We start from the raw sequence: 21,402 nt of genomic DNA, 5'->3' as shown, positions 1-21,402 counted from the left end.
CAGCACAAGGGTATGGAAGTATCACCCACCATAAGGGTGCTCCAGAATGTCACGAGGAGGACCGGAATAAGCAGAAAACAAACAAAAACAAAACAGAGCTATTTCAATCCACTTCAGCTGAGATACAAGGTTAAAAAAAAACCTAAACTAGAAAAACTAGAACCAAATCTAGAAACCCACTCAGAATGTTCTTATGTGGACACACAGATGCCCACACACCAGAGATACAGATGTGTACATGCTTGCTTATTCTCGGCCATGGCGGGTACCAATATGAACACATGAATTTTTAAACTAAAAGCTGTTTGTATTATCATATGTTCTCACAGTCCAGAATGAAAATTAATCCTAATGTCTATATTAACAAACTTTCCAGGCTCTCCCTACAAGTAGCTCCATTCACATCCAGCTATTTTGATTATAGGTCATGCCTGATGTCATTTAACATTTTGGCTTTCAGCTAAAACTAAATTTACAGAACTGATGCAAATATAAATGTATATACACATATATACACACACACAGGCATGCGCAATCTCTTCTTTTTGCAATAATTTGCAACAGGCTAAAAAGTGGGCTTTCCCTTCCGGAAAAAAAAAAAAAATCTGTAAATTTCCTAAACTGTGTTCATGCTCTCATTCACGCTCTCTGCTTCTCTAGAAATATACACACGTTTTCCTGAAACTTAAAAGCCAAAGAAAGACTCCAGGAAAAGCCAGGACGTTCATCGAAATCCCAAGTGCAAGTGTCTTTTCTGGTCAAGTCAGCCCACCCTACTTAAAAATAATCGGGATCTACGGAGGGGCCGACTTGAGCACCCAGTGGGTCCCTGGTTTAGGGCACAGAGCGCAAGGTGAGGCTCCTCCCTCTGCCCTGGCCCAGGCTGTAGCCTGGCAAACCCGAGGCTCCTGGTGCCCTCCCAGCAAAGCCCTGTGCGCTCCCAGCTTTGGGTGAGGACGCGCCAGCCCGCTGGGCCCCGACCTCAAGACAAATGGTGCAGTGCTCAGGTCTAGGCGGCGGTGCGGAGGAGGCAGGAGGAGGCGAAGGCTACAGAAGATCTGAAGAGGGGTCAAGCCATTGCTCATGCGGGCCTGAAGTGGCTGCTGACCCGGCCCTAATTAAGATGCTGAGGACCGATTCTACACGTGGTGCAGCGAGAAAGGAATTATCTAGGCCATTGTGAGCTGACCCCAAACAGCCGCGTAATTGAGGTTTCTCGAACAATTTAAATAGATTTTTAAAATCCTTTGGCCATAAAGGTAAGCGTCACAATAAGGTGGGTGGCAATATGTGAGCATCTGGGAAGACGGGGAAGAGAAAGGTGGAATGTAGTGGGAATGAAGAGGAGAAGGGATGATGATGGCCCGTGGGTTCGTTTTGTTTCTTGACGGTTTTTGTTTGTTTTTGTGCTCCCCTCTTCCAGAGGTGCTGAGCCGGGAAGCCAGACTCTGACTTTGGTCCCTGGAAAGGGACCCGAGGGGTGAAGTCTCCTTACCTGCTGGGTGAAGGCGGCCTGCGGGGGCGACGGGGACTTGCTGGGGGCCCCGAGCGCGCTCTCGGGTTTCGAATCGCAGGGCAGGTCTTTTGCATCAGGCTCCAGAGGCGTGTGCGCCAGGCCAAAGCCCTCGTCTGCGTCGGCCATGGTGCGCCCGGGGCCCTGTGCCCACGCAAGGTTCTGCTCTGAGGAAGAGAAGCAGGAGGAGATGGGGGTGGGGAGGAGAGAGAGAAAGAGAGAAAGGTTGGAGAGCACAGTTCTAGCGACAGGAGGGAGCAGTTTGGCCCCCAGTTTCCAGCTACCAGCACCTCCGTTCCCAGCTGAAGGAGACTGCAGAAGGCCCTAGAATTATGACTATTACCGTATTCCTAGCGGTATTACTATTACTTTATGACCAGGCACAACCTCTTGCAAAAGACCCGCGTCAGACCCGGAGGAGGCGAGGCCTGCATCTCCCCTGCGCAGGCTCCCCGCGATAAGCAAGCTGCCCGTCAAATTTGTCTGGACTTCTGGAAGAGCCAATAAAGATAAGACGTGGGTATTTTTGGAAGCCATTGGGTAGGAACCAAAAACAAAACAAAACAAAACCCAGTGTCCTTTAGAGAATTTATTTCTTCATCAAATTACAAGATGCCGTCGGAATTAAACCTCACAAGAGGAACCGTTTTCTGCAGCAGGCAAAACTGTCTGAAATAACCCGCCTCTTGCAAAAACAAAAATACAGGCAGGGAAGGTTGTGCAGATTGAGACTAGGTTCAAAAGAGAATTCATATACATCTTTTATCGGTCACAGGCCTTAACGGTAAAAGTCCTTTAAAATTAAAAGTCCTTTTCTTTACCCGAACCTTAAGTAAGATTCGTTAAAAGATTAAAAAGTAGCCAAACAGAAGACTGGATGAAGAAGGCCACCATACAGCAGTTCCGAGAGAGGCGCATCACTGCGTGCCCGCCACCAGCGCTCTACTGCCGGGCTGGGGATGGCGGGCATTTTGTGGAGTGACCAGGCTGAAGCGGGGGTTCTCTGAACGTCAGCCAGGCCTGTCTTGCTAAAGCTGCAAGCCTAGGCTCAGGACTGGCAAGGACAAAATCGTTCTCGGGTAAGTCCTAGGCGGGAGGCATTGAATCGGCGGCCTGGGTCCCCACAATGCATAGAACGGCCCGGGTTTGCAGGCATATGAGGTTAGAACATACAAAATAACAGCCGCAGAGCTGTTCAAGCCCGATGAGCCTGTCTCCTGCTCTCTGATCTCCTTCCAATCTCCTCTATACTCAAATAGGAATCACCCCCCTTCCCAAAACAGGAAGACTTTGGGAAGCGGGCACAAGCGATGGCTCCCCAAAACCTTAGCAGCTGCTACGGGAAGGGGCCAGATCCCATCCTGATCTGCAGTGGTTAGCGATCTAGAAACCGGGCCGAGGAGGACAGCTTCGGAGGCCCGACTCGCAAGCAGTTTTCTTCACCTCGTCCTCGGGGCTTCAGGGAAGCGGTGATGGGAGCCCCGCAACCTACTCACAACAAAAGAAAGCAGGGCTGGCGCCCCCACACGCGCTCCCTTTCACCGCGGTCAGCCGCAGGGAGAATCCTATCCTGAGCCCTCGCCAGGGTCGGGGGAGCTCCAGGCTGGCGGAGGCGAACAACGTGCGGTATGACAGGACCAGGCCGTGTTTTCTGCAAACATCAATGCCACTCCGCAAGCTGCGGCAGCCTCCCGGACTCCATTCGCTGGGGAGCTCCGAGCTGCGCAAAATCTCTGCGAGCCGCGCTGTATGAATACACAGCCAGACTGGAATCCGCCATTCCCTCCGCCCCAGCCGACTCGACCGACGAGCTCCCTTCTGGGCCTCCCAGGCCATCTGCTGGGTGGGTTACCTCGCTCGGTGAAGCCGGTGCATTCACCACATCCTCTGCTGCTCCTAGCAGGGAAGCCCGCGGCGAGGCGGGGGTGCAGGCATGGTGGTTCCGGGCTTCATGCGGGGTTTACTGCTTGCCCAGAATAGCAGCTACTACTGCCTACTAGGGTGCACCCACGCTGGAGCCTCCGCGGCGACTGCCCACCTCCAACACACACCTCCTCCGCTGTGCGCTTGCTCTCCCTAAATACTTCCAAGTTGGCAGGCGCCAAAGAACACAAAATAGCCTCCAAGAGCACCCGCAACAAAGTAATCTCAGTGCCCCGCTCCTCCCTTACACCCCCAGGGAGGGTAAGTTGGGAGCCCGGTGAATGGTGGAAGTCCTTTCTGAGCGCAGCTTTTAAGATTAAAGTTCCCGAGTTCGAGGTAAGAGAGTCTCAGCCTCTCCCTCCCTCCCTCCCTCCCTCTCTCTCTCTCTCTCTCTCTCTCTCTCTCTCTCTCTCTCTGTCTCTGTCTCTCTGAAATACAAGCCAACTCAGCTGAGCGCAGTGACGTTGGGTTGCCTCGATGCTCACAAATACTGAAATCGCGTATCCAACTAGCTCCCACTGCACTCTGCCTCCCTCCCCCTTCTCTCTCCCTCCCACCCTTCCGTCCTCCCTTCCCCCCCAAACTTTTCCACTAGATTTCCCGAACACTCAAATCACAATATGACTCTCAAACCCAGACCTGCAATAACTCCCTCCTCTCTACCCCTTTCCCAACCTCCATCCATCTCTGCTTCTCTGAGCAAGCGGTGGCTGCAAAAACTCCTGCACAAATCATTTCAGATGCGGTCGGCTTCTAACCGGGAAGTAATCTCCTTGACGCTGGCGGTACAGAGAACCAAGTCTAGACGTGCGCGCGCGCGTGCGCGCGCGTACACACACACACACACACACACACACACACACACTCACACACACACCCTGCGGGCCTCCGCAGCCTTGCATACATTCTCTCCAATGCCGACCTCGAGAAGGAGCGCTGCCTGACCCCGCCTGGCCGGCGCTCGCCTTCCTGACATCTCCCCTCCACCCCCTACTCATCACCCCTACTCTCAGCGACTCTGGGGTAAAGGCAGGGTGAAGGTGCATTGGGATGGGGGCTGAGATCAAAGATGCCAAGGAATCGCTGTGGGCTCCCACCCCCCACCAGTGGGGCCACCAGACCTCCCCTGCTCCAGGTGTACACAAGGCAGTGCCCAGTTTTATTAAAATAATCAAACAGTGATTGGGGACTGGCTGGGGTTTTCTTCTCCACTGGTCTTCTCTCCTTGCCGCTTCCCCTCTCTGAAATGTACTTTTTTGAGGGTGAGTTGAAGAGGTCAATAAAAGCATAAACAGAGTCAGTAGGTCTCCATCTGAGCAGACCCAGATTGGGACACCAAATATTGGTACTTGTAGAAAATGTCAGGAGTCCTTTTCTGTTTCCCATCCTTACTGTATCCCCATCATCCTGATTTTTCTAGGGTTCTGATAAGAGACTTGGCGGTGCAAGCCAAGGTCTGGAGAAAAGGATGGAGGGAGGAGAACTGCCCTGAGATCAGCAGCTGTGTAACCCTCTGTGGCTGCTCTGCTAAACTCCCAGGCCAGGCCATCGCTGCAAAATGCCAAAGTGGAATGTCCAGCCCTAAATGTGGGGCAACCAGGGAGAACACCAACTCCCCTTTGCTACAGTGCTCACTCCACCTTCCAGGTTTGTTTGCAAACAAACCGATCTTTGCCAAGGCGATTTATTTATTTGTGAAAACACCCTTGCCATCCAGGTCAGCCGGGAGGCCTTCAGGCTTGCTAACAAGGCGACCCTAAGTCGAAGACAAAAAAAACAAACATGGCATGGGGATGAGGCTGAACTGCTACATCTCTGGTAGAGGGGAAGGGAAATCCAGAAAGACCTCCCCAATCCCTTTAAGTTCTCAGAGATTTGAGGATAAAATTAATTCCCATAAATAATCTTCAGGCCCCTCCAGAGAGGAAAAATCTGGACTCTCCCAGGTAATAGCCCAGCCAGATTTGCCTAGTTCATTGAGCACAGATGGTCTGGGCTACCAAGCAAAATTGGGATTTTTAAACTATGAGAGAGAAACCATTCTTGCCAGGTGACACACGAAGCCATTCTTATTTTTGGTCATGAAAAGTAGCCGCACAGTGAGGGAAGATTCAGCAAGACCAAGACGGGGTGAAAAGCCAAGGAGCGGGGACGGGCCAAGTGCAAAGAGAAACATTTTTCCCCCTTAGTCCTCCAGGGCAAAACTCACCTCCAAATATCCCACCTCTTCTTTCTAGCGCAAAAGCCAGGAGTGCGCCTCGCTGGAGAGGAAGGTTCAGGTGAAGACTTTGAAAAGGACCCCCACAAAGAGACCTCTTTAGGCCAGATCTTCTTCCAATGTCTGTCAAGAAGAGCACCTACCTCCCAGCTCGAAGTCGGTTTGTGGTCTCGGACAAATTAAATATTACTGTTTATTACCAGGCATACCCCAATAAAATAAAGAGGCAACCAGGCGATAGCGACTATCTCACCAGCCGCTGCACCTATAGGACTTGGAGACGTCACGAGTCACGCAACCGGGCCGCGCTGTCACGCTTGGCTAGGGGGCAGCGGCGGGAGGTTAATTTCTCTCCGTCTTTGCCTATCAGTGCCGGGTCTGCGCAGCCACAAGTCCCGGACCTCTCCGCTTCGGGAATAAAAAAAGACATAAACTAACCCAGCTTTCTCCGGAGAAATGAGGGTGGTGAACATAAGACACAAATAGAACCAAGATCGACTTTCTTAGCAAGGGGGAGAGGAGGGCACCCTTCACGAAGCGAGGTGGAGTCCACCTCAGACCTCTATTAGAAGGAAATCAAGTTGTTCGGGGGACTGAAGATCCTTATTTTTTAAAAAAAGAAAAGTCCCCCACGGAGGAGCTCTTGCCAAACGAATATTGAGGCGCCACTCTAGCTGGTTAGCTTTGGGACGCGATAACTCAGGGCCCTCTCGCCGATTTGCACAGAAATAATTACTGGGTTATCGTGGAGGGGAAATGAGACAAGAGTTCTCCGTAATGTGCCTTGCTAAGAAAAAGGTCCAAGAATGCAATTCGTCCCAGAGTGGCCAGGCAGGGGCGGGGTGCGAGTGGGTGGTGGAGTAGGGGTGGGAGAAGAGAGGGGCGATTTCTGCAGAGAATAATTATAGCACCAGGGCCCGCCGAGGCACTCCATTTTGCTTTGTAATAACGACTATTATTTTTAGTCTGATCAATGGGCGTAATTTCTAAGCAGCCCACTGACGGATACGCGCAAGCTTCTGCGCGCCGCTGGAAACCCACTAGCTTCGCTTGCAAACGTACCGCGTAGACGCCCCTGGCGGCGCCGAGAGAAGAGCTAGGCCTGCCTAGCACGGAACCGGCGAGCGTCGGGCCTTCCAGAAGGGTAAGTTCCCCGCCAAGGGGTCCCGAGGGAGCTGGACGTCTGAATCTGGACTTGCCCCCAGCTTCGGAGTTCGACCCTGGGTTTTGTGCGTCCCCAGCCCCCAGGGCTTTCCGAAGCATGGCCTGGCTCCAGGCCCGGTCCGCTCCGGACTGGAACAGCAGCAAAATGTGCAGGGAGGCAGCCGGCCGGCAGAGCTGGTGCGGGAGCCAAGGTCAGGCCCGCGGGGAGAGCGGGCAGCTTCCAGCGCCGGCCACGAGCTTCCCGGCCAGCTGGACCGCAGACCCCCTTGCTTCCAGAGAGCACCCCCCGCGTCCTTCCCCTCCGCCAGGCTGGAGAGGCTGCCCCGAGCTTCGCTTTCGTTTCCCAAGCCGCTAATAACGACCTTTCCCCAAAGCCGAGGCTCGTTCGGTGCAGCGTTTGCTCCCAGATGCCAAGAATGCAACCCGAAATCCTTCTCCCAAACCTTCGTGGGACGAGATGAGCTCCTACTTGACCTCTGAACCGAGGTGGGCCGGAAGCCGAGGCCTAGGCCCCGCCGGGGCTGGAAGGGAAAGGCGAAACTCCGAGCGTAGCGAGTTCTTTTCCGTGCGGTTCCTTTCTCTGGCATCCCGGACCGCCGGCCCTGCAGCCACCTGGACCGGCATTCAAAGGATTCTACAAGTCCAGCTTCACAGACTGGCTTTCCCAGACGCTCCGGAGCCCGCACCACGAACAGAATAAAGGAGAGACGAGCGACCGCAACTAGATTTGAGAATCCTGGTTCTTTTCCCTAATCGTCTGGTCAATGAGCTCCGGAGCCGGCTGCAGCGCGCATCCTCTCTTCCTCCCTTCGAAGAAATGTCGCTTTCCGGAACGTGCTCCCAGCTGGGTTTTCTCCCGGAGTGTATTTTTCTCATTTTGCAAAATTCCTGCCCTGATTTTAATCCCGCAACAGGATAGCAGAGGTTCCTGTTTAAAAAGTCAAAACCAAAACCGAAGGGGACGATGGCTGTTAATTTTTTTTCTTCACTTTCTCCCTCCGTTTTTAAAAAAGACACATCCAGAACTACCCATTGTTTTCCTCTCAAAAGAGAACTCGCTTTAAAATACATCCCCTTCTATTTCTCTCCCGATAAGTCCCCAACAGACCCGGTGGCGACTTGGGGGTGATGAAAAATAGAAGCCCGGATGGGGCTGGGAAAATGAATACGAATTAAAACAATAGAAATGATGACAAACGAAACTTTGACCGACTCAATTTGCAAAATAAAGGGTCGCTCTGAGAGTGGGACATTCCCTGGTTTCTCAAGGGGGTCACTTCCCCTCTCACCCAGTTAGATCTGACTCCGTTATATTTTTTCCAGGACCACAGTATGTCTCTTCTCAATGTTTTATTCGGCTTCTAGTTTCCCTCCTTTTGAACGGAAGTATGTGGGAAGAATACTGGCTGCCATTATTATTATCGAGTATCCAATATTCTCCCCCCCCCCAATATTTCCACCAAAAACGATTATTGCTGCTCTGCTCATTCATGTTAGTGTTGCTTCATGTGCTTAGATGATACTGTCCTCTTCACTTTCCAAGTTTGGAGGGTGAGGGGTTTTTCGTTGGTGGTGGTGGTGGTGGGTTGTTTTTGTTTTTGTTTTTGTTTTGCTGTTCAGGGTAATGAAATGAGAACTGGAAGAGGGGACATCATTTCAAGGCCCAGCTGAGAAGGATCCCAATGCTAGAAATTTACACACTTCAAAGAGCAGAAAGGTGGAAGCGAGCGGTGCTCGGACACAAGGATACCACTGTTCTCATCTCCTCCAATCTGGGAAGTGCCCAGCCCAGAAAGGTGAGGGTCGCAGCTGGGAGAACTTGGAGCCCCCCAGGGTCACACTGAGCCTGAGAACTCCAACCATCTCCATAGGGCAAACCCACTGATAGGCCTCCCAAAATGTTTGGGGTAGGGAAAAGAAACCTACGACATTCCAGGTCTGTAACCCTGTAAGAGAGAGACTCGGATTAATATCTCTAGGTCTGGGGTGAAGGTGGGGGGCCTGTCTGGATACCTCTTCCCTCAATTGAAGGGTTCATTGGAAACCTGGGATCCCGCTGCTCTCTGGGACTCTGGAAAGACAAATTTTCTTTGGCAAACGGAACGGTGTCGCGCTGTCGACAGAGCAGACTATTTTTCTTGTTCCCTCTCAAGGTGGGGGTAGGGGGAAAGAAAAGGAAGCAAGAAAGAAAGGGAAATTAAATCCACACGTGTTAAGCTCGCTCAAAGGGCCAGAGTCAAAACCAGAGATGCAACTTCAACTCCAGTTCTGGCTGCCTGAGGGCCTCTTTCCAGCCAGCCAGGCCTCACAGAGCAAGGCGTCCCCACTGGAGAGAATTCGATCTGATGTTTCATAAAGTGCTTTATTTAAGGAGAAGGGGTGTGGGTCTGTCTCCAAGTCTATGCTGCAGGGATTCAGAATTTGTAGCGACAAAGAAAGCAAAGGAGACAGCAATTGTGATGATAATTAAACTCTTTATGAAAACTCATCTCGATGTCTTCCAAATCAACCCAGTAATTCAGGCAACCTTCAAGCAATGGCCAAAATCTTCCAGGCCATTGATTTACGAAATTTCTAAGGTCTGATCAGGCTTTTGGACTTGGGCCTAGCTGGGTCAAGAGAAGCCGAAATGCTGTTGTGTTCACTCTGAAATAGCCAGTTTAATCAGCACAGCTGATCTCTATATCCTCCCTGACTTTCATTTGGGGAGAGACCTTCTTGAGAGAGGACACTACTGGTCCCAGTTGCAGAGCCCTGGCATACATGGGAGGGAGTGGAGGCGGCCACCCTGCCTGGAACTGTGAGTGAAAACTCTAGTAATGACCTTGAGGAGGTGAAGGGAGGTGTGTGGGGGTGGGGGTGATGAAGGCGGCCAAACCCCAATCTGGAAGGATCTGTCACCGAAACAATTGCTTGGTCGAGACCTCTAATTTTTCTTCCTCTCCAGCCAGTCTCCTGCGGTTCCCTGGTGCTGAGTTTCTGGCCTTTGGTGACATCCTAACAGTAGGGTCCAGAAGCAGGGACCCCAGACACCTTGCTCCCTCACCCAAATCACACGCAAAACAGACCGGGGTGATGCAACTGACAGAGGCTCTCCGTGGCGAGCGACTGGCCGAAGTTCCCAGTGGAAAAGTTCCTGATGATTGTTTCCGCAAGGACCCTGAATTTCCCGGTCACCATGGCAACCTGGAAGTCCCACCGAATATCTTAAACAAGGGGGTGCCCCGAGGACATTTGCACAATTTGCTTCATGGTCTGAGGCCTGAAACGCATTTCTGCCTGTCGTTCTTGACTTTCTGGAGCCTCCTTCGTGGGTTCAAGAGAGCATGGGTTTTAAAACTGCCCCTCTTTTTAAACAGGGGAGAAAATGGAGGTTTAGTACCAGCTGGGTTCAGGTCTTGAGCAAAACCTCTTCTTTGAATTCAGAATTCTGACCCCAGAGCCGAGCATGTAGAGCCTATGGTGTATCTGAATCGAAACCCGCAGCCCAAACATCTCAGCCAGAAACCTGGGACTTTAGGTGTCGATTAACCTCTTCACATCTGTTAACCACCCCTATCTGCATAGGAGGCTCCCTGCAGCAGGCCAGGCAACGTTTTTCTTTACCCGGGTTCATTTCTCCTAAACAGAAGGAGAAAAGTCTGAGCATTCAAAATTGTGGCATTAATGTCTGCAAGGGCTAATGGAGTGGAAAGAATAATTTATTCTCCTTTTCTTTTTAGAAAAAAAAAATGCGATTGCAGATGTAATTGAAATAACATTAAAATCATATTTCTGGTTGCACTGCTTTCTTCTTGAATCTGTATCGAGGGGAGGGGGGAGTGGATCTTTTTATTTTGGGGTGGATAGTGGACAATACAGGCTGGTTTTCTTCAGAGGCACCGAGCCTGTAGGACCTGGCAGCAACAGCAATGCAGGCAGTAAGGAGAGAAAGGGTGACAGAGAGAAAGGGTCCAGACCTCGGGTACCAACAGAGGTCTTTGAGGGTGGGATGGGAGCAACTCTTCCTCTGGGTCCCCTCTCCGCTTTGTTCCATTCTGCTGCCAACCCCATCGTCCTCCCAACTTCTCAGGAAAGACAAAATTTAACTTCTCTCCCCTATTTCCAATGGGACAGCTAATGTCCCTCAAAGCCGCTGGCTGGCTCTGTAGTGCCTCCACCCATTGCTCTCCCTTCTGAGAGCCCAGGCAGCCTTCCTGCTCCTAACCGAAGGCCTCCTGTTTCCTTCCCTCCCCAGCATTTCGCATTAATATTTTCAGTAGAGTCCTACTTGTGTCTACACAGTCACCAAGAGAGCAATGTGGGTATTTTAGGCTTACAAATCTGTTAGCATTTGAGGTGCAATAATAGCTAATCTTTATGGCAGGCCAGGAAGGAGCCATCGTAACTTGGTTTTGATCACACGTTTAGCTCTGAATTGCTCTGAGAAGGCAGCTCGATTCTCCTCAACCTTACAGAATAAGTTTCTGGAGCTCTGGCCACCGCCCCACTCTGGTGAGTTCAAATCTGCTTTTGAACCCACCGCCCCACTCTGGTGGGTTCACTCTGGTGGGTTCAAATCTGGTAGAATCTGGTGGGTTCAAATCCACCAGAGTCGAACCCACCAGAGTGGGTCATCTGACGCCAGAGTCCAGGCTTTTATGAGACGGAGTTTCTCTGTCTCCGCAGGAAGGAGCACCGGACTGGATTGGGGGAGTGCAAAGGGCACTTTTTCAGCATCGGAAAGCACGTTTAGTTGGAGACCGGGGGCAACTGCTCGTTGTGTTGGGGAGTGAAGGCTCAGATCATTTCTGATGTCTCAGTCTTTTCTCTCCACTCCCATGAGGAAGTAGAGGCCCCAGAAGAGAGCCTGGGGGCAAACAGCCCAGATTCACTGGCATTAAGCAGGATGGGAGGGAGGACAGAAAGATGCGTTCTCCTTTCCAGATCTCACTATTCTGTTTCCAAATCCTGGCCCACATTCGTCATGGCCTCAAAGCCAGTACACACTGTCCCCTGGCTTTGAGAGAGGAAGATGGGTGGGTGGGATGGAGCCAGGGAGAGATGTGCCCTGCTCTATTTTTTTGAAACAAATAATTAGGCTCTGAGAGGGTGAGGACTTGCCCGAAGTCATACAGCCTCTTCGGGAAATGCACTCGGCTCCTTCCCTTTCCCTACTCTCCCGCGCCTTCAGGTGGAGCGTTTAAAGGATTCCCAGCGGTTCCCGAGTGCACGTGGAGGCTGCGTCCCGGCTTGCTCCAGCGGCTGCGGCCTCGGCCTGCGGAGGGCGCCGCGGTGCAGCGTGGAGTTCGCAGTCCGACACGGCCACCCGGCCTCCGGGTTCCAGGCCTCCCCCTCCCAGGCACTGCGTTCTTGGGCCGCGATAGCGCGCGCCAGGCGCGGCCCTTCGACTATCTTTGCAACGCGGCGCTCCCAGGGGCCGGAGGAGTCCCCCCGCCTCAAGCCTCCAATGGTGACAGGAAAGTCCCAGACCCCATAAGGGCTCCAGACTCGGGACCCGGAGGGACCTGCCGCTGGCGCCGCTCCTGCAGCCTCCGCAGGCGCTCCCTTCGCTTCCCGCTGTTTCAGGCTCTTTCCACCGCCTATTTGCTCTGGACACAGCGCGGGCTGCCACACGTGCAAGTTAGGAAGAAAATCACTTCTTTAGAAGGTGAGGGGCTCTGAGATCCAAAGCCGTTGAGTAGCGCCTCTAAGGGAGGTGCAAGGGATCCCCACTCTGTCACTTCCCTCCCTTCGATTCCCTCCACCCTTCTCCACCGGTGTCCTCCCTGCTCCGGGAGTCATTCTTCTAGTGCCCGAGTCTTTCCGCCTCCACGCAGAATGCATCTCCTCTGAGGCCCCCTCAGGTGATCCTGCCGAATCTCCAGGATCCTCGGCTACGCCCAAACCCAGGCCACCCTCATGCTAGCTTACGGTTCCTCCCAGATTTCTCAGCCTGCCCTGCTCGCTAGCAACAGCTCCCACAAGGGCCCGACGTCCTGGTTCCTGATCCCCATGGATGAGTATTGGTGAGCGCCCAGGACCCAGGAGACTGAATCTTACAGACAAGGGCCAGTCCTCTGGCATTCCTACCCTACGCCCAATCTCCATCTGCTACAGAACCAGAGGTTGCAGGCTGCCCAGCTGCAGAGGTGGGCTGTGTGTCTACTTTCTGTGTGGCCGAATATGGCATTGTCCTAGAGTCTTTCTAAAGTATAGTGTCATTTGAGGGGCAGCTCTGTGTGTCTCTCTGCTGTTGTGTTAGTTGTGTGTGCCTGTGCCCTTACATGTGCTTCCTTGAGAGGGGGCATTTCAGAAATAGTTACCTGTGCACTTTTTCTGTGGACCTCCTCATGTGAAAACACCTGTGAACTCATGGTACGTGGAGTCTTGTGCATGTATATGTGTGAGCTTGTGTGAGTCTGTGTGTCATTGTGGAAGTGTGTGTGTGTGTGTGTGTGTGTGTGTGTGTGTGTAGAGGGTGAGAAAACCATCCAAATATCACCTCAGGTCAGATGGTTTTCTGGGCTCATAACCTAATGCTCAGTGCCCCCCTGCTTTTTATTGGCTATTTTTATGATTATTATTTTTACCAGCAGCTCTAAGCAGAGGCCTGTGGGCCTGAGCCTCCTGGAAGAAAGTCACTGTTCTGCCATTCTGCTTGGGAGGCCAAAGGATCTGCCTGCAGCAGCCTGGGCCACCCAGAGTCTATATTTGGAAGCAAATTCCACAGCCACTTCCTGGGAACTGGGAAAAAGGTGCCTGGGAATTGGAGAGGACAGTGTTGTCAGTGAAACTTCATCCCTGTCCCCAAGCGCTCAGGGGAAGCCCCTACACCCTTGGCAAGTTGGAAATATCAGGTGCAAGATCCGTGCTGGGGCATGAGCGCAGGCAGAAATGCACCCCTTCGCAGTATTGGAGGCACAGTTAATTCCTGTATAGGTGAAGGGCATGAGTAGGTGATATATAAGCACAATCCACCTACTGACCCTCAGAGCACCCGTATCCCAGTTGTGCACACGCTCCCCCTGCACACACCTCCTGGGCCCCCACCCCCAGTCCAGAGGGACAGGGGAGTTGACTCTAAATCCTAATCCTGTGTACTTGCTGGAAGTTGATTACAGGAGATCAGATGAGCCAGTCTGGCTGCCCACAAGTCCCTTGCCCAAGGCAGTCTTTGACCTTGTCCCCAAGGGTTCGCTGACCTGGTGGACTCCAGGGAGGGTTTGCTTCTGCTGCTCTATAGACACCAGGGTGACAGCTCCAGGGCTGGCACGATTAGAGACAGCTGCTTGCAGCAAATCTTTCCTGGGCTAGGTAAAGACATGGACTGTTGAGCCCATCCTTCTGCCAGCCACCAGCCGCATGCTGAAAGCAGCAGCAATGATCTGGCCTCTGCCACCTATGACACTAAGGAGCTGGGAGGAAGCTGGTTCACCTGTTCAGGTGGCCCAGCCCCTTACTGACACTACCGCCTCAGCCCTCTGTCCCCAAGAGGTCAAGCAGTGAGATGCCCCAGACCCAGCCACTTGGGAGTCACTTAGAGTACACACAGCCATGCACAGCCACCCACTTCATACACAGGTGCAACATTTCTGTCTCACACACACACAGCACGTCAGGCAGCCACCCACCATATGTCTAGGTTCAGCAATTTTGTCACACATAGCTGCCATCATATTCATCACATATTCATATAAATGTATATGCTATACATATATTTACAAATACATGTATATATTAACATATGAATTCATACATGCATAGGTACAGTCACGTGCACACTCCAGTATTCAAAGCCATACACAGTCACACATGTATACACTCACATACACACATAGCCTGATCACAAACCCATTGCCGCTCTCATGGGCATGTTCAACAACACGTCACAGAAACACACTGCATCTTTCACATGCATAAACACACATGTATACTCTCACACTCGGCCTCACACAATAGGCAAACCCACAAGCATACAACTCTTTGGTCACATACTGTCACACATATCCTCATGCAAAGGCACACACCCACAGACCCACACCAATTCCAACACACAATCCTGCTCACCTACAACCATCCACAGGCTCACAGCTGTGCAGAAATTCACATCAGTTCAGTTACACACACACTCAAAAGCAGTCACACTTACACTCCCAGTTGTCCACCCTCACACACAACCACACACTTCCCCCCACCCCCGATATATCTCCCCCTTCAGTGTCAGGCACACATATCACAACCAAGGCCAGGCATACACACACATTAAATTGCTCATACATGCAATAGCTCACCTGTGCTCATCGCTGTGTGCATAGCTGTGCATGTGCAGTCACACACTTCCATATACTCAGTCCCAAACCACCCACATTCACAATTACAAGTCTTCCCCCTGAGTCACAGACATTAGTTCATGCCTACACTTGGATGCATGCACACACTGATGATCTGATGGTCGCATTCAGATCCATTGATTCAGGATTCACACGGTCACTGCGTCATCCCGGGGTCCCACATACATCAACCTCAGACCCTTGTGTATCCTTTAATGTGGCCACACACATAGGTACACTTGGAGGTGGGCTGCCCCTGCCCAGCCTGGCAGAAGGAATTGTGTGGTCGTGATTAGAGATTGCTCCCCACTGGCATGGTGAGGTTAGCCTGGAGAGAACCCCTTGATTCCACAGGTCCCACTCCGACTAGAAACCACCAATTCAGGAGGAAAGAAGACATGTGGATTTGGAGCAGACAAAGGAAAAGCCCATCTCTAGCCTCATCCTCAATCCTCAGCTCCCACCCCACTTCAGGTCTCATGGCTTCGACACAGCCCCATCCCCTGAGGGTGAGACCTGAATAGTCCCTTAGCAATAACTAGTCCAAATCTGTAATTTTATATATGGGGAAACTGAGTTTGAGAGGTGCAGAGAGTGAAGGGAATTGCTAAAGATTTTCAGGAGTTCAAAGCAAGCTGAGAGTGGGACTCTTGTCTTCTGCTTGCAAACCACACTACAGCAACTCTAAGAGATTCCTGGACCCCATTAACCACCTCTCCCCACAGCACCACCACTGCCATCACCATCCTTCCACCTAGTGGTCCCATCTAGCCCCCAAGGATGACTGAGTTACCTGCTGCTGAGCAAAAATGAAGCCCCAGCTCATGTCCTGATCCTGCGTACCACCCTCCAAAGGTTAGGCACCATGGCTCATGCCTGAAATCTCAATGCTTTGGGAGACTGAGGTGGGAAGATTACTTGAGGCCAGGAGCTCAAAGCTGCAAGGAGCTGGGATTGCACCACTGCACTCAAGGCCGGGTGACAGATGAGACTCTGTCTCAAAACAAACAAAGTCTTAGAATAAAACCCCAACTTTTCCCCGTATCAAGAAAGCCTTGTAGAAGCTGGCCCCTGCCTGCCCTCCTACCTAATCCTCGCCCTCTTTCTGCCTCTCCATTCCACCCAGCTTCTCTGGTCCTCATTGGCACCAGCCTTTGCTCCTACCCCAGGGCCTTGGCACGTGCCATTCCCTCTACATCCAGCTCCCCTCACAGCTGCCTCCTCTGTGGCCAAACCCTCCATGAGGCCAGCCCTGACCACTGACCATTGAAATTCCCTCTCTCCATGCCATCACTCTGTTTGATTTCTTTCATAGCACTGACCACTATCAGAAGTTATTTTACCATTATCCTTAGCACACTAATGCAGGAATAAAAAAACCAAACACCACGTGTTCTCACAAGTGGGAGCTGAACAATGAGAACACATGGACATAGAAAGGGGAATAATACACCCTGGGGCCTGTCTGGGGAGGGTGGTGGTGGGGAATAGCATTAGAGAAAAGAGCTAATGCATGCTGGGCTTAATACCTAGCTAGGTGATGGGTTGATAGGTGCAGCAAACCACCATGGCTCACATGCACCTTATGTAACAAGCCTGCACATCCTGCACATGTACCCTGGAACTTAAAAAATCATAATTTTTTAAAACATTGTTTTGCTCACGTATTAGTTTCTTATCTGTAAAATGGGGCTAACAGCGGTACTCCCCTCTGTTAGGAATTTTGTGAAGTGTAAGTGAATTTCTAGAGGTAAAGCCTTTAGAAAACACTTGGCGTCTAATAAGCACACTGTATTAGCTGTCATTTTTTGTTATGTGCTTAGTTATTATGTTTCCACCTCAGAGTCTAAGCTACTAAAAACAGAGGTCATGGCTGTCTCATTCAACACCACATCCCAAACATCCAGGATTATGCCTTTCACGTAATTGACACTAGTTAAACATGTGTTAAAATATATAATGGTGTCATAACAGATGGACTTGAATCCAGGGAGATATATGCAAAACATATACAGATGCTCCTCAACTCATGCTTGGGTCACGTTCTGATAAGTTCATCATACGATGAAAATGTTGTTAATTCAAAAATGCACTTAATACCCGGATAAACCCTTTCTGAAGTTGAAAAATTGTACATCGAACCATTGTAAGTCAGGGACCATCAGCATAAGGAATCAATAAACTGCACAGGACCAGTGAGCTCTCCTCCCTCTGGGCAATAAAAATAAGAAGACAATTCTGAATGGCGATAAGTTTGCAGGGGAAAATACCAGCCCTACTTCCTGCAGCATGATTTTTGGCTTTCTGAGCCTTGCTTCCCTCAGAAACTTCCGCTTCTTCTGCCCCAAGTGGCCCCATCACCGATTATCCCTCCCCTGTTCCCTAGGCCTTTCTTTTGCCTACCTTTCCATCTCTCCCCAGGAGCCTGGAGAAGGAGCCAGCAGATAAGTGAAAGCGGTATTTTTTATAGGTTGATAAAACCCTTGCTTATCTAGAAAGCTCTGTCCCATCCTGTGTGCCTAACTGATCTTTTGCCCAATGCCCTTTCCACCAGGGCTGCAGGTACCCAGGGAAATGTGACTCAGCCCACCCTCCTTGGCCTTCTTGCCTCTCTGTTTAATTTCCCTACCCTTTGCCTTCGGGAGAGAGGGGCTGCCCCCTAGGCAATGTTTGCCAGGAGAATTTGAAGAATCAGGAGGGAGGTGAGAGGAGATGGGGAGAGGGATAGTGAGGTCCTGACTTCCCCAATTGGATTTGCTATGCCACTATTTAATGATGCTAACTATATTAAATTCTATACTCTAGCAGCCTCTTAAATCCGTTTATGGCCCATGCTAGACCCTGAGCTGTAATAATAATAAAAATAAAATAAAGGATTTATGCATTGAGGGTGTGGACCCGTCACTGGCAGAAAAGAAAGAGCTGTTTCTAGCTGATTTTGCTGGCCTATTGCCCACACTCTGACCTCCTGTTTTCCCTGGGTGGAGGCTCCCAGGAGCAGGGAGAAGGACTGGGTTGCTGGCAGGATTTAGAGATTTAGGGAAGTGAGAAAAAGCCAACGTAAAGGGAGGATCGGCTGGGCTCTTCTCAAAGCAGTTTGTCTAAACTCTAGTCTCTCCACTTTCCTTTCTTGGGTTCATGCAGAAGAATTTGTTTGTATTGTAGCTTGAGCAGACCTAAACCCAAATTATGACTAGGATTTGAAGGGAGGGCAGACGAGCGGAGTGGACATTGCTTAGAGAGGAAGCTGGGTATTGTGGTTAAGACTTGGGCATTGCCGCATGTCCAAATCCTAGCCCTGTCACTTTCTAATTGTATGAACTTATGAACTAGGGAACGTAATTCTCTTCACCTTTCTTACCCTCAGTGTCTCAATCTGTAGAATGGGTTTCATAAGAATATCAGCTTCAGGTGGCTATTGAGAGGAAAAATAATATAACATAGTACAGTCATATGCCACATAAAGACATTTAGGTCAATGATGGACCACATAGACGACAGTGATCTCATAAGATTATAATATTGTATTTTTACTGTACTTTTTCTATTAGATGCACAAATACCTCTGTGTTACAATTGTTTAGAGTATTTGGTATAGAAACGTGCTGATCAGGTTTGTAGCCTAGTAGCAATATGCTATACCATTATAGCCTAGGTGTGTAGTAGGCTAGACCATGTAGGAATTCACACTACAACCAAATTGCCTAGCAATGCATTTCTTACAATATACCCCTGTTGTCAAGGGACATATGACTGTATATGCAAAACATCTGGCACAGGTTTTGAATAGGTCTTGAGTGCACTGTGCTAAAGAAGGCCAGACTTCTTGAGATAAGCAGAGGCAGGCTTCACCTCTGCTTATCACCGTGGGCTGGGACTCACTTCACCATGAGTCCCAGCCCACGATGAGGAGAGGAAGCAAGAGAAGGATTCAGCAGCTATATGTGGAACTGATCTCTTGGAAAACATGAATACCTACTGATCAGTATCTGGAAGAAGCTGAACCTCCTCTGAGCAAGGTTTCTAAGAAACAGGAGGCAGGATGAGGACAGAGGAGGAGGGAAGAAATGCTCATAGCTTGGTCCAATGGGCCTGGAGATCCCTGGCCCCCATCAGGGGCAGGGGGAGGAAGTGTGGCTGTTTTGTAAATTTATATTCATGGAGAAATGGCCCTCTCTGGGCTTCTATGGCCCTGCACCCCATCTCTGTACCCAGCACTTAAGAACCTAAGTTGTGACCATTGACTTCCAGGCCTGTCTCCCCACAGGACACAGCTCTTTGGGGGCAGGAATGCTGTGATTGCTGCCTCCCAGCTCCCAGATCATCAAGAAGCGCTCATTCAATGAATGGTCAAACACGAGGATGGGGAGTCTGGTTTTGTATTCCTCGCATTTGGTGTTGATGAGGCCAGAGTCGGGGACTAGGAGTGAATGTGTTCAGTTTTCCTGCCATTTGTGGCATAATTCTCACTATCTGCTTGCCTCCTATTAGGAAACTAGAAGAAAACATTTGAATACCCAAAAGAAGGGAAAACAGCATATAAAAGAGACACCTGCACTTCCATGTTTGTTACAGCACTGTTTACAATAGCTAAGATTTGGAAGCAAGCTAAGTGTCCATCAACAGATGAGTGGATAAAGAAAATGTGGTACATATACATAACGGAGTACTATTCAGCCATGAAAAAGAATGAGATTCTTTCATTTGCAACAACATGGATGGAACTGGAAGTCATTATGTTAAGTGAAATAAGCCAGGCAAAGAAAGACAAACTTCACATGCTCTCCCTTCTTTGTGGGAGCTAAAAATTAAAACAATCGAACTTACAAAGATAGAGAATAGAATGAGGGTTACCAGAGGCTGGGAAGGGTCGTGGTGGTGGCATGTGTGTTAGCTGGGGGTGGGGAGATGGGCATAGTTCATGGGCACAAAAAATAGACAGAAGGAGCTGAGCGCCGTGGCTCATGTCTGTAATCCCAGCACTTTGGGAGGCTGAGGAGGGCGGATCACAAGGTCAGGAGTTTGAGACCAGCCTGATCAACATGGTGAAACCTGGTCTCTACTTAAAAATACAAAAATTAGCCAGGCATTGTGGCATGCATCTGTAATCCCAGCCTTGGGAGGCTGAGGCAGGAGAATTGATTGAACCTGGGAGGCAGAGGTTGCCGTGAGCTGAGAGCGTGCCATTGCACTCCAGCCTGGGCGACAGAGCGAGACTCCATCTCAAAAAAAAAAAAAAAAGAAGAAGGAATAAGATTTAGTATTTGATAGCACAACTGGGTGACTACAGCCAAGAATAATTTAATTGTACATTTTAAGATAAGTAAAAGAGCATAATTGGATTATTTATAACACAAAGAATAGATGCTTGTGGCAATGGATACCCCATTTGCCCTGATGTGATTATTGGGCACTGCATGGCTTTATCAAAATATCTCACGTCCCTCATAAATATATACACCTACTATGTACCCACAAAAATCACCAATTTTAAAAAAGAATACATCTGGAACCTATGGAAGATTGATGGCATCTAGTGACCCAATTTTCCATGCTACCTTCTACTCAGGCTGACTCTAGACTTGGCCTCACTTTAGCCAATTGGATAGTAGAAAACTCAACCCCTTGTCTCTCATCTCTCTGATTTCTTTGTGTGAACGATTCTGGACCATCCTCCTGGAGGATGAGACACATGGCTGAGTCTGCTCAGTTGTCTCAACCAACGCCCTAGATAAGTAAGAAAGTCCAGCTAAGTAAGATCAACAAAGCCACCTTGTCAACTGCAGGTGACCACAAATACCTAAGAAAGCTTCATTTGGCAGACATGTCCAGCTAACTCATAGACTTATAACCCAAAATACATGTTTATTGTTGTCAGCCACTAGTGGTGCTAGTAACTTGTTATGTGGCATTATTGCAGCAATATGGCTAACCAAGAGATCCTTGAGCTACATCTAACCCTGACTGGCCCCACATTCAAGTTTTTGACAAGGAAAGAAATTGTAAACATCCAGCTTGAATTTAATTTCAAGGGTTGGCTATTGAAAGTATCAGAAATAGAGTGGTGCTTCTGACTTCAAAACCATGGAAACTAGAACTGACAAGAATTCCAACAAGGCTAGGTTTACGCTGAAGCAATTTCCTGGTTCATCTAAATCACACAGACCTAGTTTTAGTGAGGCCAAGTGAGTGGGAGCCCCTTCTGAAATCTGTGGTGGGTTTTCCTGTAGGACAAGTCACGTGATAGTGGACAGCATCCATTTCCTCCTCTG

At 50.0% G+C, this 21,402-nt stretch overlaps 1 protein-coding gene and 1 long non-coding RNA gene across 3 annotated transcripts in view; one reads left to right on the top strand and one right to left on the bottom strand.

Annotated features, from left to right (window-relative positions):
* The window catches only part of TBX5 (T-box transcription factor 5), a 54,610-nt gene extending 48,115 nt beyond the window's left edge, over positions 1 to 6,495 (bottom strand). Inside the window, exons 1-2 of one of the 2 annotated variants that reach the window (XM_003932215.4) lie at positions 5,646 to 6,495; positions 1,496 to 1,680 (exon numbers count right to left, since the gene is read on the bottom strand). In XM_003932215.4, the coding sequence (XP_003932264.1) occupies positions 1,496 to 1,642 (147 nt within the window). In that variant the 5' untranslated portion in view covers positions 1,643 to 1,680; positions 5,646 to 6,495. Of the gene's footprint in view, positions 1 to 1,495; positions 1,681 to 3,365; positions 3,966 to 5,645 lie in introns of those variants that run through there. The other variant, XM_010342837.3, reaches the window with a different exon arrangement.
* On the top strand, positions 3,711 to 10,591 carry LOC101028200 (uncharacterized). The gene is made up of 4 exons (XR_005580099.2): positions 3,711 to 3,772; positions 5,674 to 6,798; positions 7,193 to 9,618; positions 9,766 to 10,591. It is a non-coding gene; the product is annotated as an uncharacterized LOC101028200 (long non-coding RNA).
* Positions 10,592 to 21,402: the final 10,811 nt, after the last annotated feature.

The sequence above is a fragment of the Saimiri boliviensis genome, chromosome 7, assembly GCF_048565385.1.
Source record: "Saimiri boliviensis isolate mSaiBol1 chromosome 7, mSaiBol1.pri, whole genome shotgun sequence".
In the NCBI taxonomy this organism is placed as follows: domain Eukaryota; kingdom Metazoa; phylum Chordata; class Mammalia; order Primates; family Cebidae; genus Saimiri; species Saimiri boliviensis.
This window is presented reverse-complemented; position numbering and strand designations above follow the sequence as displayed.